The sequence below is a fragment of the Oncorhynchus gorbuscha genome, linkage group LG01, assembly GCF_021184085.1.
Source record: "Oncorhynchus gorbuscha isolate QuinsamMale2020 ecotype Even-year linkage group LG01, OgorEven_v1.0, whole genome shotgun sequence".
In the NCBI taxonomy this organism is placed as follows: domain Eukaryota; kingdom Metazoa; phylum Chordata; class Actinopteri; order Salmoniformes; family Salmonidae; genus Oncorhynchus; species Oncorhynchus gorbuscha.
The window spans coordinates 98,783,676-98,803,172 of record NC_060173.1 but is presented as its reverse complement, the minus strand read 5'-3'; the positions used below and the strand labels follow the sequence as shown (position 1 = coordinate 98,803,172).

The 19,497-nt window shown below is 44.0% G+C and overlaps 1 protein-coding gene across 1 annotated transcript in view; it reads right to left on the bottom strand.

Annotated features, from left to right (window-relative positions):
• The window catches only part of LOC123990012 (titin-like), a 181,279-nt gene that overhangs the window by 27,363 nt on the left and 134,419 nt on the right, over nt 1-19,497 (bottom strand). The window contains 6 exon segments of the mRNA XM_046290750.1: nt 107-17,218; nt 17,450-17,752; nt 17,845-18,432; nt 18,522-18,818; nt 18,936-19,133; nt 19,293-19,397. Coding sequence (XP_046146706.1) covers nt 107-17,218; nt 17,450-17,752; nt 17,845-18,432; nt 18,522-18,818; nt 18,936-19,133; nt 19,293-19,397 — 18,603 coding nt within the window.

Here is a 19,497-nt window from a genome sequence, read left to right as displayed (position 1 = left end):
TGAAATCAACAAACATGGAGATTTTAATAACTCCATATGATTTTTAAAAAATATCTTAAAAATAAAAAAATTAACATTTTGTTTTAGATTTTCAATTTTAGTATACCTGTAATCTTTGCTCCATCTTTGGTCTCAGCTGATACGCCAACTCCATATTCATTTTCACCAGAGACTCTGAAGTAGTACACTCCTCCCTCCACCAGGTCTGTCACTTTGTAGGTCAGACGAGGGCAGGTATCTGTGAGTCTGGTCCATCCCTTTTTGCTTGCCTCACGAATATCAACAAGGTAGTTCTTTACCGCAGCGCCACCTTCATTATCTGGGGTATCCCATGTAACTGTTGCAGATGTCTTTGTGACATCCTTGACCCCAACATGAGATGGTGGCCCAGGAGAGTCAAGAACCCTGACATTTAATGTGCATGCGACTTTTCCAGCTATATTTTGGAGAGTCACAATATATTTTCCGGAGTCATCTCTTGTTGCTTGTTCCACTGTGATAGACGTGAATGTGTCAGTGGTATCAATACTGGCCCTCACTCTCAGATCAACAGCAGCCTTGGTCCACATAACATTAGGGACAGGCTTGCCTCTGAATGGCACAGTTAGGGTGAATGAACTACCGTCCTTTACAATGAGTGTCTTTCGCATTTCATTGCTGATATCAAATACTGGTTCCTCTTCTCTCTCTTTAGCCACCTGTGGATCCGTAGGGGGGCTTGGCTCACTGAGACCAATCTTGTTGATAGATTTGACCACAAACAGATATTCTGCTCCAGAAGTTAATCCAACGACGGTGAATTCAGTGTTTTTTGTGTTTGAAACACCGACACACCAGTCATCATCATATTCGTCTGTTCTCCTATATTCAACACAGTATCCAGTCACAGGAGCACCACCATCGAACAATGGCTTATTCCATGAAAGAGTAACAGTCGTCTTAGTTGAGTCAATAACTTTCGGTTTAGGTGGTGGAGATGGCAGGAATTGGGGATCCTCCGCCTTTGTTAATTCGGTAGGAATACTTGGGAGACTCAAACCTGCAGCATTTTCTGCATAAACTCTGTACTCATATTCAGCACCCTCACGGAGATTGGATGCCTTGACTCTGAGGTCATACACAGGCTTTTTGTTCACACGTACCCAGCGCAATCCAATTTTCTCTCGTTTCTCAATAACATAGCCATAAATGCTGCTTCCTCCATCGGATTCAGGTCTTTCCCAGCAGATTGTCATTGCATCACTTGTGATACTGGTGATTTCAACATATGTTGGTGCTGCAGGGACAGTGTATGCATTCTTGGCTCTGGTGGGCTCACTCTCCAGGGCTTCACCGTCTCCATATTTGTTCACTCCCCTTACTCTGAAGATGTATTCATTTCCTTTAAGCAGTTTAGTGACTTTACATGTTGTAGCCTTCATATCTCCATATACTAAAGTCCAGGCGAGACGGCTGGTTTCACGTTTCTCAACGATGTAGTGCATGATTTCTGCACCACCATTTTCTTGAGGTGGTCCCCAGGTCAAAGTGCACTTCTCTGCTGTTAGACCAGTGACAGCCAATGGTCCAGAGGATGGTCCAGGACGGTCAAGGACCTTACAATTTACAGCCAATGACCTTGTACCAGCAACGTTCTGTAGAGTTACAATGTACTGGCCAGTGTCCCTTCTAATAGTGTCTCTGACTATCAATGTGGTGGTGCTGTGTGTTGAAGTAATCTCCACTCTTGCCTTGGCATCAATTTCTTTACCATCCTTTGTCCATGCAATGACTGGACGTGGGCGCCCAGAAATATCTGCATCAATTCTCAAAATATCTCCAGCTTTGACAACTACTAATTGCCTAAACCTGTCTTCCAACTCAATGCGAGGTGAATCCACCTCATCCTTGACTGTGATGGCACCTGTGCCCAGTGATGGCTCACTGAGTAATCCAGCTGCATTCTTTGCAATAACATGGAAGTCATATTGTACGTCCTCCGTAAGGCCTGTAATGTCAAAGTATGTGTCCTGGAGATTGGCAAAATTGCATTTCAGCCAACGCCCATCTGGAAGCTCCCTGTGTTCAACAATGTAGCCAGTCAGCTTGGCTCCACCGTCATTTTCTGGCGCCTGCCAAGTAATGGAAACTGAAGTTCTTGTGATGTCAATGACCTCAAGGTTAACAGGTGGATCACAAGGATCTCTTGCAGCTACAGGCTCAGATGCTTTGGTGCAAGGTCCAATTCCAGCAACATTCTGAGCATAAACACGGAACTCATACAGCAAGCCTTCCTCAATGCCAATCACTTTGAATTCTGTTTCAGCAATGAGACCTCTGTTGATCTTTGTCCAGAGAATACTGCTATGCTCTTTCATTTCCAGGTGATAACCGATGACTGGACTTCCACCGTCACTGGCTGGTTTACCCCATGCAACCAATATGCCAGACTTTGTAGCATGGGCAACATGGAGGGAAGTGGGAAGGCCAGGTGTCTCAAAGGGGTACTGTGCAACAATCGGCGCAGAGTCCACGGCATGGCTCTTGCCGTAGCGGTTTTCAGCTGCAATACGGAACTGATATTCAGTGCCTTGTGTCAAGCGGGGAACTTTAATTGATGTCCTGGCAACTGTGGCTGAAACAATCTGCCATGTTGTAGTGGTGGTATCTCTCTTCTCCACAACATAGTTGTTGATTTGACATCCTCCATCATAGAGTGGAGCGTCCCAAGACAGTGAAATATTGTCAGCACTTACTTCATCTACTTTGATTGCACTTGGTGTGCCAGGTTTATCCAAGATGATAACAGATATTGTGGCTGATTTCTTGCCAACTGCATTGGTTAAAGTGATCTCATACTTCCCGAAATCCTCCCTGGTTGCATCTTTGATTGTAATTTTCGATGAATTCTTAGCTGCTAGAACATTCACCCTGGTTGTCTGCTTTAATACAGCTCCATCTTTTTTCCATGCAACCTGAGGTTCAGGTCTGCTTCTGAATGGAACATCAATCTTTAGATCGTCTCCTGCCTTGACACTGTATGTGTTGAACATCAGATCGATGATAGGTTTGATTGTAATGTCCTTTACTATGACAGGATCTGCCAGTGGCTTAGGTTCACTCTTGCCTTTATCATTGACAGCAGTAATCCTAAATGCATATTCCTCTCCAGTTGTGAGTCCACCAATAGTTGCTTCCAATGCTTTAATCTCAGTGCATATAGTCCATTTCTCATCACTCTTGGTTTGCATTTCTACTGTGTAGCTTGTGATTTTACTACCACCATCATGATCAGGCTTTTCCCATGCGAGACACACACTGTCACGAGAAACATCTACAACTGTAACTTTGCCTGGAGGCAAGGGGGCTTGGGATACCTTGATTGGTTCTGTTGTTTCTGCTGGCAAACCCACACCAAGCTCATTGACAGCTTTGACGCGGAAATAGTAAATTCCACCCTCGGTAAGGTCATCAATCTTCATGGAATTTCTTACACAGTTATTTGAAACACTTGTAAATGCCAGTCTTGTAGTATCTCTCTTTTCCACAATGTAATGTGTGACTTTAGCTCCACCGTCAATCATAGGAGGCTCCCAGGATAGTGATACAGAATCTCTCTTAATGTCCTTGACTTCAAAGTTCTCAGGGGCACTTGGTGAGTCCAACACTCTGACATTAATGAATGCCGATTTTTGACCGCTAAGGTTCTCAAGAGTCAACACATACTTGCCAGTGTCAAATCTGTTGACATTGTCGATGACAAGCATTGTGTAGGAGCTTGTGACCTCAATTTGGGCACGCTCAGTAAGAGGGCCGTCCATCTTGGACCACTTTACTTCAGGTTCAGGTCTTCCTTTGATTGTGACAAACAAACGCAGTGTTGCACTTGCTCGTACTTGGACCATTTTCCTAAGGTCTGAATCAAGTTCAATCTCAGGGGCCTCAATTCTTTCAGATGCAACTACAGACCCTTGAACATCAGCATGCTCACCAACTCCTTCAATGTTAATTGCACAGATGCGGAAATAGTATTCTGCATTTTCCCTCAGTTTTTTCACTGTGAAGTGTGTTGCTTGGACACCAGTTGATGGTGTACAGGTTATCCATTCATCACCCCCTTCTTCTCTCATCTCAACAACATATCCTTTGATGGCTGCTCCACCGTCATAGATGGGTCTTGCCCATGAGAGGGACACAGTTGTGCTTGAGTGGTCTGTCACCTTAGGGTTGTTAGGAGGACCAGGTGGATATGTGGCATCACAGGCTTTTATGTATTCTGTTGGTGCACTTGGTACTCCCACACCAGCAGCATTTTCAGCAGATACTCTGAACTCAAAGGAATGTCCCTCGGTGAGTCCGGTGCATCTGAACCTGATGTCATTAAGTCTTTTCTTGTTGCATTTGGTCCATCTAACTCCCTCTTTATCTCTTTTCTCCAGGACATAGCCATCAATGTCTGAGCCACCATTATCTTCTGGACGTTCCCATGTAAGGACCATTGAGTCCCTTGTAATAGCACTTGCTTCAGGTGTTGAGGGAGCGCTGGGTGTCACGAAAGGATTACGTGCAATAACTGGGTCTGATTCAAGAGGTTCACCAATGCCAAACTTATTCACTGCCGTAACTCTGAAGATGTACTCATTGCCAGGCAAGAGTTTAGTCACTTTGTAGCTGATAGCTTGGATTTTGGGTTCAACTACAGTCCATGACAGTCTGCTGGTTTCCCTCTTTTCAATGATATAATGAGAACAGCTGGCACCGCCATCATGCAATGGATGACTCCAGTGAAGATAGGCTTTCTCTGCAGTCACGCCAGTTATCTTCATTGGACCTTCGGGTGGACCAGGTCTATCAAGAACCTTCACGTTGACGGGAATAGATTTTGTCCCACCAACGTTGCTAAGACTCAGGACAAAGTGTCCACCATCTACTCTGATACATTCCTTGACTGTTAGAATAGTGCGTTGAATGGTGGTTTTGATCTCCATTCTTGGGGTAGTTTGGTCAATTTCTTTTCCATCTTTCAACCATGTGATTTCAGGGAGTGGTTTTCCCAAAATATCAGCTTCAATAACAAATGTTTCACCAGCATGGACGACAATAGAATCCTTGAACTTGGGATCCATTGATGCTGTTGGTGCTTCAATTTCATCTTTAGCAGTAATTGCTCCAGTGCTTTCAGATGGAGTACTGAAAATACCAGAAGCATTCTTTGCAATTACTCTAAATTCATACTCACACTCTTCTGTCAGACCTGAGATTGTAAATTGAGTCTCAATTACGTTTGTGAAGCTAGCCTTCATCCAACGGCCATCAGGAAGCTTCTTCCTTTCAACAACATAGCCTGTGATCAGGCTACCACCATCATAATGAGGCCTTGTCCATGACAGTGTAACGTGGTTCCTGGTAATATCAATAGCTTCAGGGGTACCAGGAGGATCACATGGGTCTCTGGCAACACAAACATCAGAAATCTTGCTAGGTGGACTCATGCCAGCAATGTTCTCAGCAAAGACCTTGAATTCATATTCAATGCCCTCTTCAAGTTCATTTGTTTTGAATCGACAGTCAGGAATGAGCAGTTTGTTCAACTTAGTCCAGAGAATGCTGTTCTTCTCTTTGCGTTCAAGGTGGTAACCAAGGATTGGACTGCCTCCATCACTGGTTGGTACTTTCCATTCAACAACCATGTTGTCCTTAGTTACTGATGACACAAATGGAGTACCAGGTGCAAGAGGTTCACTGAAAGGATACTGCACAACAACAGCTGCTGAGTCCAATGACGGACTCTTTCCATATCTGTTTTCTGCAAACACCCTAAACTGGTATTCAGTACCGGTTTTCAGCTTGGTAACTTTGATAGTTGTTCTTGCAACAGTTGCAGACACACAGTGCCATGCTATGGTTGTTGTGTCACGTTTTTCCACAATGTAATTGTTTATTTGACATCCTCCTGTGTACGCAGGTGGGTCCCATGCAAGGTTTACATAATTGGAACTCACTTCCTCAATCTTTATAGGCCCTGTGACTGGGCCAGGTTTATTGAGGATGATCACTCTGATTTCTGCAACTTTTTCTCCTACACTGTTGGCAGCTGTGATTTTGTACTTGCCAGAATCCACTCTAGTTGCCTCTTTTATAGCAAGGATTGTTGATGATGCTGTTCTTGAAACATTCAACCTGGTTGTCTCTTTGATTGCCTGTCCATCTTTTGTCCATACCACCGTTGGTGCTGGGCATCCTCTCACTGGTATTTCCATTTTCAGATCTTCACTATGTTGGACACTAAAGGTGTTGAATGCCATTACAAAACTAGGTTCAATAGTCACATCTTTAGCTATGACAGGCACAGCTAATACCCTTGTGTCACTCTTTCCTTTGTCATTAAAGGCTGAAACTCTGAACTGGTATTCTTGACCTGTGGTTAGGCCTTCTACAGTTCCCTCACATGTCTTTGTGGTTGTGGATAGGATCCATTCTTCTAATCCTGCAGGCAGCATTTCTATGTAGTATCCCATTATCCTACTTCCACCATCATGGTCTGGTTTTTCCCATGCCATCGAAGCGGTTGTCTTAGTCACCTCAGTCAACGTGACCTTTCCTACAGGCAGAGGGACTTCTGATGTCTTCACTGGCTCAGCTGTTTCTGCTGCCAGGCCTACACCATATTCATTCTCAGCCATAATTCTGAAGTAATAAATTACCCCCTCATTGAGATCTCCCACATGGAAACTGTTCCTTGTACACTTGTTCGAAATGTTGGAATAAGCTTTCCTGGTGGATTCACGCTTCTCAACAAAGTAATGCTTGACCCTCGCGCCTCCGTCAATGAGTGGAGGCTCCCAAACAAGGTTGACAGAGTTTTTCTTAATATCTTTCACTGTGAAGTTTACGGGTGCTCCTGGTGTATCAAGTACTTTGACAGAAACAAATGCGGACTTGGAACCACTGCTGTTTTCCAGGGTCAGAGTGTACTTTCCAGCATCATTTCTGTCACAGATATCTACTGACAGTTGAGTAAAATTGGCACCTTTCTCAATTTGAACTTTGTTAGTCAATTCACCCTCATCCTTGGACCAGCTTATTTCTGGAGTAGGACGTCCTTTGAATGGAATATTGATCCTCATGGATCCTCCAGCACGCACAACGACTCCTTTCCTTAGCTCTGAATCCAGCTCTATCTCTGGCGCAAACATTGCATCTACCGGTTTTACGGTTCCTAGAATTTCAGCAGGTTCACCAATACCCAATTTATTAATGGCACATACTTGCACCTTATATTCTTGATGCTCAGTAAGTTTGGTGATTTTGAAGGTAGTTGCATTCACTCCCATTGGTGGAGTGCATAGGGTCCATTCATCCTCATCAGCTTTGCAGATCTCCACAGCATATCCCTGGATATCGACTCCACCATCGTAAATGGGTCTGCTCCATGCGAGTGTAATAGAGTTCTTGGAAGTATCAACCACATGTGCATTAGTGGGAGGGCCAGGCTCAAAGGTTGGATCACAGGCTTTGGTGTAAGAAGTTGGTTCAGTTGGTTGGCCGACTCCTGCAGCATTCTCAGCAGATAATCTGAATTCATATTCATGATCCTCTGTCAGGCCTGTCACTCTGAAGCGAAGGTCTGTGACTCTGCGTTTGTTGCATTTTGTCCATCTGATTCCAGCTCTATCTCTCTTCTCAATAATGTAACCAGCAATGTCACTTCCACCATCAACCTCTGGGCGAGTCCAGCACACAGTCATGGAATCCCTTGCGATATTGGCTATTTCCAATTCTTGAGGTGGTCCAGGAGTAACAAATTGATTTCTCATTATAACTGGGGCTGATTCAAGAGGTTCACCAGTACCAAATTTGTTGACAGCCATAACACGGAAAATATACTCATTTCCCATCAGAAGCTTTGTGACTTTGAACATTGTAGCTCCACAATCGCTAGCAACCACAGTCCATGCAAGACGGCTAGTCTCTCTCTTCTGAATGACGTAGTGGGAGATGCTGCTGCCACCGTCAGCTCTTGGAGGAAGCCAGGACAGTGAGCATTTCTCGCATGCAACATTGCTGACAGTGAGGGGTCCCTGAGAGGGCCCAGGTCTGTCCAGTACTCTCACATTGAACGTTACAGTTTTAGCTCCAGCAACATTAGTTAGAAGCAAAGTATATTGTCCTCCATCCACTCTGATAGCATCTTTGACAACAAGCTTTGCTTGGAAATCTGAATTCATAATCTCAGCCCTGGCTGAATTCTCCACTAATGCTTCACTCTTGAACCATTGAACTGTGGGAATTGGCTTTCCTTGTACAGCGGCCTCAAGTGTAAATGTTTCCCCAGCATTGATGATAACAACCTGATTGTACACTGACTCAACTTCACATTTTGGAGGATCAACTTCATCCTTTGCTGTGATGGATCCTGTGCTCGTAGAGGGCTTGCTGATAGACCCAGCGGCATTCCTAGCTATGATTCTGAAGTCATATTTGCAGTCTTCAGTTAGACCAAGGACTGTGAATACGTTTTCAATGACATTTGTGAAACTTGCCTTCATCCACCTTCCCTCTGGGAGATTGCGTTTCTCCACCACATAGCCTGTGATCAGACTGCCACCATCATACTGTGGTCTTGTCCACTTCAGTTTCATGGAGTGCCTGGTTACAATGATAGCCTCTGGGGTGCCAGGAGGATCGCAAGGATCACGTGCCACATATCCCTCAGAGAGTTTGCTGCATGCGCCAATGCCAACAATATTCTCAGCAGACACTTTAAATTCATATTCAATACCTTCCTCTAAAGGAGTAGATTTAAATCTACAGTCTTGAATAAGGGATTTATTGATCTTTGTCCAAAGGATACTGTTCTTTTCCTTTCTCTCAATGTGATAGCCAAAAATGGCACTGCCTCCATCTGAAATTGGTTTGTGCCATTCCACAACCATGTAATCCTTAGTGTATGAAGATACGTAAGGTGTTCCTGGTGGTCCTGGCTCCTTGAAGGGATACTGGGCAAGGACAGGTTCAGAATCAATGGCATAACTTTTGCCATATCTGTTTTCAGCACAGATCCTAAATTGGTATTCTGCACCTGTTTTTAGATTTGTCACTTTCAGGGTATTTCTCGCCACAGTGGCCGAGACTACTACCCAGTTGGTTGTGGTTGTATCTCTTTTCTGGACAACGTAATTTGAAATTGGGCAACCACCAGTGTATGAGGGTGGTTCCCAGGTAAGTGTCATACTTTCAGCACTGATGTCATCCATCTTGATTGGGCCTGTTGGTGGGCCAGGTTTATCCAGTGTGATTACTTCAATGGTGGCATCTTTGGAGCCATGCATATTGGTAATATTAATACTATACAATCCCCCATTGTCTTTTGTTGCTTCTTTGATGGTTAGATGTGTATTGCGTGCACTGTCGACAACATTAACTCTTGTGGTCTGTTTCAGGGCAGCACCATCCTTTGTCCATGTAATGACTGGTTTAGGATGTCCAGCAATGGGAACTTCAATCTTCAGATCATAGCCGACCTGTACACTGTACTGTGTCAATTTAGGTCTTATGTCAGGTTCAATGACAAGGTCCTTTACTACTACTGGATTGGCCAGAAGTCTAGAGTCACTCTTTCCTTTGCTATTGACCGCAATTACTCTGAATTGGTACTCCTCTCCTTGGGCTAAGCTACTAACAGTAGTTTCAAGGTATTTACATTGAGCACATAATGTCCATTTGTCACTATCCTTGGATTGCATTTCAATCTCATAATGGCTTATTCTGCTGCCTCCATCATGATCTGGTTTCTCCCACTTAAGAGAGACACTGTTACGGGTCACATCCAGTACTGTTACTTTACCGGGAGGTTGAGGTACCTCTGAAATCTTTAGGGGTTCTGGGGTCTCTGCGGGTAAGCCAATGCCCCACTCGTTTTCAGCAAGAACTCTGAAGAAATAGATACTTCCCTCCACAAGTGGTTCAATCTTCCACGACATCTTGTGACAGGTTGTGACAGGGGAATACACTTTCCTAGTGCTTTCTCGTTTTTCAACATGATATTGCTTAATTTTAGACCCACCATCCAAAATAGGTGGCTCCCAAGTAAGGGTGACTGAGTTCTTTGTTATCTCCTTAATAGCGAAATTTGCAGGCATACTAGGTGAATCAAGTACTCTGACACTGATGAAGACAGATTTAACTCCACTGGAATTCTCTGCAGTAACAGTGTATTTGCCAGTGTCAAATCTGTCAACATTTTCAATCAGAAGTGAGGCGTAACTGCTTGTATTGTCAATCTGTGCTGTCTCCTTGAGTTCTCCATCAGCTTTTCCCCATTTCAGTTCAGGAGCTGGCCGTCCCCTAACAGGAACGAACAACCTAAGAGCGCTTCCAGCTCTGACATTAATCATCTTCCTCATGTCAGAGTCAAGCTCAAGATCTGGTGCTTCCAATTTCTCCTCTAGAAGAACTGATCCAGGGACATCTGCATGCTCACCAACACCAACCTTGTTTATGGCACAGACTCTGAATTTATACTCGTGCTTCTCTAGTAGTTTTGTAACTGTAAATTTAGTGTTTATGATTCCAGCAGATGGAGTGCACATTGTCCATTCATCAGTTGCTCCTTCACAGGCCTCCACTAAGTATCCTTGAATCTCACAGCCACCATCATAGATAGGTTTGCCCCATGACAAGGACACAGATGTTCTTGTTGTGTCAGTCACTTTGGGATTATTTGGTGGACCTGATGTGAAGATGGCGTCCAATGCTTTATAGTAAATAGTGGGTTCACTTGGTTTACCAACTCCAGCAGCATTCTCAGATGAAACTCGGAACTCATAGCTGCGGTTTTCAAGCAGACCTGCTACTCTGAAGCGCAGCTCACTCACTGTACGCTTATTGCATCTGGTCCAGCGTACACCTTCTTTGTCACGCTTCTCAATGACAAATCCAGAAATGGCATTGCCACCATCGTTTTCAGGTCTTTCCCACGTTACCACCATTGAATCTTTTGTGATGGTAGAGACTTCCACATCCGTTGGTGGATCAGGTGTCACAAATTGATTTCTGGAAATCATTGGCTCGGATTCAAGAGGCTCACCAATTCCGTATTTGTTTACAGGAATCACTCGGAAGACATATTCATTTCCAGGAACAAGTTTTATGATCTTCAGATTTAGAGTCTGCACTTTAGGTTCAACCAGAGTCCAAACCAATCTGCTTGTCTCTCTCTTTTCAACAATGTAATGAGAAACATCACTACCTCCGTCTTGTGCTGGTGGTCTCCAGGCAATACAAGCCTTTTCACTTGTGACTCCATAGATAGAAATTGGGCCTCCTGGTGGACCAGGTCTGTCCAACACTTTGACATTGATGTTCACTGCCTTCTCTCCGCCTACATTTTTCAAAAGTAGGATATATTGGCCTCCATCGACACGGATTGCCTCCTTAACACTCAAAGATGCTTTAAAAGCGGTGTTCTTTATCTCAAGGCGTGCAGCATCTTTTATTTCTATGTTGTTCTTCATCCAATGGACTGAGGGCACAGGTTTGCCGAAAATATCTGCACAAAGGTTGAACGATTCACCAGCCATCAGAACAACTGTTGAAGAGTACTTTGAGTCAATCTCTATTTTGGGAGGATCAACTTCATCCTTTGCTGTAATAGACCCAGTGCTCTCTGATGGAAGACTAAAAACACCTGCTGCATTTCTTGCAATGACACGGAACTCATAGCACTGGTTTTCAACTAAGCCAGTCACAAGAAATTGGGTCTCAATGACATTGGCGAAACTGGACTTCATCCAGCGCCCTTCAGGCAGCTCTTTCTTCTCCACAACGTAGCCAGTGATTTTGCTACCTCCATCTAACTCTGGCTTAGTCCATTGGAGAGTGACAGCTCCTCTTGTGACAATGACAGCTTCAGGCTTGCCTGGACTGTCACAGGGATCTCTTGCTACACGAATATCTGAAAATTTGCTAGCTTTGCCAACCCCAACAATATTTTCAGCATAAACTCTGTACTCATATTCGATACCTTCATCAAGACCACCAAGCTTGAACCTTGAGTCTGGGATCAGCTGTTTGTTTTGTTTCACCCAGAGGAGGCTGTTTCTCTCCTTACTCTCAAGGTGATATCCCAAAATCTTGCTCCCACCATCACTACCAGGCTTCTCCCATACAATAACCATGCTGTCCTTTGTAGATGATTGTATAACTGGGGTCCCTGGAGCGCTTGGGAGATTGAATGGATATTGAGCAACAATATTTTCTGATATAAGTACTGGACTCTTTCCATATCTGTTCTCAGCAGCAATCCTGAACTGATATTCACAGCCAGTCTTCAACCGAGCTGCTTTAATGGTGGTTCTTGCAACTGTTGCAGACACAATCTGCCAATTTGTGGAGGTAGTTTCCCTCTTTTCTACTACATAGTTGTTAATGGCACAACCACCAACATATGTAGGTGGGTTCCAGGACAGTACCACACTGTCAGAAGTGACTTCATCAAGAGTGATTGGGCCAGTCGGAGGACCAGGTTTATCAAGAACAACAACCCCAATGTCCACTGTTGCTTCACCAGCTGTGTTTACAAGTTTGATGGTGTACTTGCCCACATCTTCCCGACTGGCTTCCTTGACCACAAGATACAAATGTGTATCAGTGGCATCAGCATTGACTCTGGTTGTTTCTTTGAGTGCAACACCATCCTTGAGCCAGGTCGGAACTGCTTTGGGACGAGCAGAATATGGCAAATCTATCTTGAGATCGTCTCCTGCCAATACACTGAATGTGGTAAACAGCAGCTTGAATACTGGCACAATGACAAGATCTTTGGCTACCACAGATACACTAAGTAGACGAGGATCACTGGTTCCTTTTTCATTATGTGCTGACACACGGAACATATATTCTTCACCCTGTGTCAGTCCAAGAACAATAGCCTGTGTGATTTTTGCAACTGCACACTGGGTCCAAGTTTCACTGTCTTTGCCCTGCATTTCAACAATATATCCTGAGATTCTGCTTCCTCCATCATGATCTGGTTTTTCCCAAGACAGAGAGACACTGGTGCCTGTAACATCAACAAGAGTTACTTTGCCTGGTGGAAGTGGCTTCTCAGATATTCTGACTGCCTCAGGAGTCTCTATTGGAAGGCCAATGCCAAATTCATTCTCAGCCAGAATTCTGAAGAAATATGTGTTTCCTTCCTCCAGGCCACCAATTTTCCAGCTGGATTTAACGCATTGAGCACAAACTGTGGAGTAAGCTTTTCTTGTTGATTCACGTTTCTCCACAACGTAGTTTCTAATTCTGGAGCCACCGTCAATAAGGGGCGCGTCCCACATGAGTGATACTGAGTCTCTGGTGACCTCTCTGATTATGAGGCTTTGTGGTGCTCCAGGTGTGTCCAGCACTCTGACATTCACATATGCTGTTTTGCTTCCTGAGGCATTTTCCACTGTCAACATGTACTTTCCACTGTCAAATCTGTCAACATTTTCCACCATAAGAGCAGTAAATGATGATGTGGTGTCAATTGTTGCTCTCGTAATAGGCTCTCCATTTTCTCTGGACCACTTGGCCTCAGGAGCTGGTCTTCCTTTAATAGGTACAAAGAGTCTCAATGTGCCACAAGCTCTAACGCAGACAACCTTACGAAGCTCTGCACCAAGGTCAATTTCAGGAGGAAGCAGCCTATCCTCTGCAATTGGTGTGCCAGGCACTTGTGCTGGCTCTCCAACCCCTTCACAGTTAACTGCACAAATGTTGATTTTATAATCTTGGTTTTCTACCAGGTTAGTGATGGTAAATGACGTACCAACTAATCCCTTCTTAGGGGTTCGAATTGTCCATTCATCTTCCTCAGGTAGACAGGTCTCCACAATGTAGCCAATGATATCAGAACCACCATCGTACACAGGTTTGTTCCATGCAACTGTAATGGATGACTTGGTTGTGTCCAAGACTCTTTGATTTCCAGGTGGTCCAGGTTGGAAGATTGTGTCTACTGCTTTGTAGAATTCACTTGAAGGGCTTGGTGTACCTAAACCAGCATTGTTTTCTGCAATGATTCTGAATTCGTATTCATGCCCTGGTGTGAGCCCCGATACTTTGTACCTCAGGTCAGTTACAGTCCTCTTGTTGCATTTAACCCAGCGAAGACCAGTTTTGTCTCTCCTTTCAACAACATAGTTGAAAATGCTGCTTCCACCGTCGTGATCAGGGCGTTCCCAGCAGACAACCATGGTGTTCTTTGTGATGGTCGTCACCTCCGGTGATGTTGGAGCATCAGCTGGCACATATGGATTTGTAGAAACCATTGGATTGGACTCAAGGGGCTCTCCAGTTCCATATATGTTGACAGCCATAACTCTGAAGATATACTCATTACCCTTCAACAACTTGGTAACCTTAAACCTGTTCACTTGTAAGTCTGACGCTACATTTGTCCAAGCAAGTCTACTTGTTTCACGTTTCTCAATGATGTAGTGTAGAATCTTTGCACCACCATCATGTGATGGTGGCAACCATGACAGGATACATTTCTCAGCAGTGACATCTGTTACAGCAAGTGGACCATCTGGAGGTCCAGGTCTATCAAGAACCTTAACATTGAAGGTATGCTTTGCAAAACCACCAGGATTGCTGGCAGTTAAAGTGAATGTGCCGCCGCACCTTCTTAGCGAATCTTTGTTGACTAATGTTGTAGAAAAGTCATAGAGTTTGATTTCCAACTTTGCCGTATCTTCAAGTTCCTTCCCGTCTTTGGTCCATAGCAGTGTTGGGATTGGTCTGCCTGTTACGTTGGCAGCAAGTTTGAAAACATCACCTGCTTTCACAACCACAGTACTATTATATATTGTATCAACTTCAAGTTTGGGCTCTTCAATGTCATCTCTGCAAGTGATTTCCTCTGATGGTAGAGATGGCTTACTGAGAGCGCCAGCTGAGTTTCTTGCCAAAACATGGAACTCATAAGTAGCATCCTCTGTGAGCCCGCTAATAGTGAATGTTGTCTCAAGGACGTTGCTATAGTTGGCCTTAAGCCAGCGTCCATCTGGGAGTTCTCTCTTTTCCACTTGGTACCCAGTTATTGAGAATCCTCCATCACCTTCAGGTTTTGTCCACTGAAGAGTCACCTCATGTCTGGTTACATTCAATGCCACTGGTTGGCCAGGTGGGTCCACTGGATCCAGAGCAAAGGTAGTCTCAGAATGCTTGCTTGCCCTGCTCAAACCAGCCATGTTTTCAGCAATAACACGGTACTCATAGGCAATTCCATCCACCAAGCCTGTTGATTTGAACATGTTCCCCGCTACAAGTGCTTTGCTGATTTTCTGCCAGAGGATACTGTTCTTCTCTTTCCTTTCAATGTGATATCCCAAAATGGGGCTTCCACCATCGGACGCTGGTTCATCCCAGCTAATAGTCATGGAATCCTTGTTGAAGTGGACGATTTCAGGAAGGCCTGGTTGTCCTGGCACATCGAATGGATAAGCAGCAACCACTTGTTCTGAGACTATACAGGGTCCAATGCCATACCTGTTCTGGGCTTTAACACGGAACTGATATGTGATTCCTGTTGTGAGACGGGCAGCTTTGAATGTCGTACGGATAACTGTTGCTGCTAATTCAACCCATGATGTGCCTGTGGTTTCTCTAGCTTCAACAATGTAATTGTTAATGGGTACGCCACCATCATTCTCCGGACCTTCCCATGACATGAGAATGTAGTCACATGAAACTTCTTCAAGCTTAATTGGTCCAGTAGGAGGTCCTGGAATATCGTGGACTTCAACAGTAATTGTCTCTGTCGTTGTTCCAAGTATATTCTTGCCGGTCATCGAAAATGCACCACCATCGGTCCTTTTGATCTCATTGATGTGGAGAGTAGTTGAAGTTGCAGTAGTATCAGTGTTGATTCTCTGTGTCTGTTTAAGTGTGTCCTCTCCTCTCTTCCATGAAACTGATGGCCTGGGGCGACCCAGAACAGGAATTTCAACCTTCACGTTATCACCAGCTTTAGCAATGACCAAGGACTGGTAGACTCCACGCAGGTCAAACACAGGTGCTGCTGTTTGTTCTCTAATGATAGCAGGTCTGCTTTCACGTGGATTACTTCTGCCAGAGCTGTTTACTGCCATGATGCGGAACACATACTCCATATTTTCAATGAGATCTGTGGCTGTGTAGTCAAGAGCTTTTACAGTTCTCACATGGGTCCATGTCTCTGTGTCCTTCTTCTGTGCTTCAATAACGTATCCAGTAATCCTACTGCCGCCATCATGTTTTGGCTTCGTCCATGCAAGGCTTGCGGTGTCCACTGATACGTCAGTGACATACAGATTTTCAGGGGCAGTGGGTGCTTGAGATGCTCTGATTGTCTCAGGTGTCTCTGCTGGCTCACCGACGCCCAGTTCATTTTCAGCGGATACCCGGAAGTAATATTCAGAGCCTTCATCCAAGTTGTCATACTTGAAGGAACATTTCTGCCAGGTTGTACTGATTACTGTGTAAGCTTTTCTTGTGGCTTCTCGCTTCTCAATGACATAGTTAATGATCTTTGATCCACCATCAATGATGGGGATTTCCCACTGCATAGTTATGCTTGTTTTGGTGATTTCACGTGGTATCAGGTTCACAGGTGGTCCTGGTGAATCCAGTACTCTGACATTAACGAATCCGTCTCTCTTACCTGCAACGTTTTCTAATGACAGCATGTATTTTCCGGCATCATATCTTGTGCAGTCAGGGATAACCAGGAGAGTATACGACTCTGTAATATCAATGTGTTCACGGCCACCTTTACCAAGAATGGCGGCATCTTTCATCCAGGTTACTTCAGGAACTGGACGTCCTTTAATTGGTACGAAGATACGAATGGATCCACGGACCCTGACAACAAGGGTTTTTCTATACTCAGCGTCAAGCTCATAGTCAGGAAGTGTCTCACGGTCCCCAAGTTCAACAATTTCTTCAACTTCTGCTGGTTCACCAACTCCCTCTGTATTCATGGCTGTGACTCTGAAATAGTAGTTCCCACCTGCCTTCAGGTCTGAGACAACATATTCTGTAATTCTCAGTCTTGAGACGTCTGTGACCCAATCGTCATGTCCTTCCTTTTTGTGCTCAACAATGTATCCCGCTACATCCAGACCGCCATCATAGTGGGGTTTACCCCAGTTGAATGTGGCTGTTGTCTTGGTGGTGTCAGTAATTCTTGGGTTGGAAGGAGGTCCTGGTGGATCTAAAAAGAAGACATATCACCTGGTATTATTATATAGATCTATTGGGTTTCACTTCATAATAACATTCATCACGAAGCCATTATAAATTATATACAATTCACGTGTATTTATTTACATTTTATTTAACCTTCATTATTTACCAGGTAGGTCAATTAAGAACACATTCTAATTTACAATGACGGCCTGGAATAAATAATTTGTTTTGAAAATGACCCTTTGTGTTTACTTACATACGATATCCTTTGTCATTACATGGGCAGATGGTTCACTTGGTTCCCCAAAGCCAGCTTTGTTCTCTGCAGTTACTCTGAATTCATATTGAACACCTTCCGTGAGTCCTTGTACTTTGTAACGTAGGTCAGAGACCGTTTTCTTCGATGCTCTCACCCATCTCATTCCTCTTCTCTCTTTCCTCTCAACCTGATAACCTCTAATATCACTTCCGCCATCTTTAATTGGCCTCTTCCAGAAAATGGTGACAGCGTTCCTGCTGACATTGTCAATCTCTGGGACTCCGGGTGGGCCTGGTGGGCCTGGAGAAAAGGAGGAGCAAAATATATTAACAATGATGTGGAAATAATTACAGTACCGTCAATAGAATATTCTGAATATTCATGCAACTTACCAAAGCTGTCAACCATTTTGACTGGGCCGGATTGTGTTCCATCACCAGTGCCATACTGGTTCACTGCAGACACACGGAAGATGTACTCATTGCCCTTGATAAGCTTGTTTGCAACAAATCTGCAATCAAAGATATTTTCAGCAAGTTTGGTCCAGAGAAGACGGCTTGTTTCTCTCTTCTCCAGTGTGTAGGATTTGATTGCGCAGCCACCATCCTCTTCTGGTGGCAACCATGTCAATGTGCACTTCTCAGCTGACACACTGCTAGCTTCAATGGGGCCTGGAGGTCCAGGGATATCAAGAACCTTGACCTTAACATGTTCTTCTCTGATACCGAAAGGATTGCTGGCTGTAATTGTGTAATCTCCAGTGTTCTTCCTGCTGGCATATTTAATAGACAACGTTGAAGTAGTTGGAGTGCTTGTGATTTGGACAATATCTGAGGTCTTGAATTCTCTTCCTGCCTTGGACCACACAGCTGTAGGTGGAGGTTTGCCAAGGATCTTGGAAGCAGATACCACAATGGTGTCCCCAGCTCTGACAGAGACACCTTCCTTCATGTCTGGATCGATAGAGATGCTTGGTGGTTCTGTGAACAAATGAGGAAGAGAAATTAGGCTACTTTCCATGTCCTATTCTATTGGCTTTGTTTTGAAGTAGAAAAAACAAAAAACATACCATACTCATCTTTGCAGATAAGGGTATCAGTTTGCTCTGAAGGAACACTGATTGCGCCAGCTGCATTCTTAGCTCTGATTCTGAATTCCATGCTGCTGCCTTCTGTCAGGTCTTGCACAGTAAAAGCAAGGCCTTGGACATTGATATGATTTGCTTTCATCCATGTCTTTCCTGGCAATTCCAGTTTCTCAACCAGGTAGCCAGTCAGTTTGTGTCCACCATCGTACTTGGGTGCAGTCCACATAAGTGTTACAGTGCTTCTGGTTACATTGATGACATCAGGCTTACCAGGAGGATCTGTGGAGGAACAAAAAAATCCAGTAAATTAGCAAGATTAGCAAGATTAGAGAACATGTTGAAGGATTTCATATGATATCAATAGGACAGAAAGAGAAAGACAATGAAAAAATGTACCAATTGGATCAAGGGCGATGACTGGTTCTGTTGCCCTGCTTGGCCTTCCTAAACCGGCCGCATTCATTGCCATGACTCTGAATTCATACTCCAGGCCTTCAATCAGTCCAGTCACTCTGCAGTCCTTTACCCTAATAGGGGTCTTAGTGGCTCTCTTCCACATCAAGCTGTTCCTTTCTTTGAATTCGACATGATAGCCTGCAAATATAATAATAATAATAACAACAATACATTATTATTTACCATTCAGCAAATGCTTTCAACAATAATATCTGGAATAGTTCATTGTCCATGTCCATTTTCCTTACAGTCCATGGAAATTCAATGGATTGCTAAAAATACTGTTTGCATAATTACCAGTGATTGGTGAGCCTCCATTTTCTTTAGGTTCAGTCCAATTTAAAATGGCCGACTCATGGCGAATGCTCACAATCTCTGGTGGTGCAGGTGCATCAGGCACATCTGGTGAAGCAAGAATGTTTTCAGTTTCGTGAAATTATTGCCATATAGTACATATATATATATATATACATATTCAAACTATTGATGAATACAGATTTCT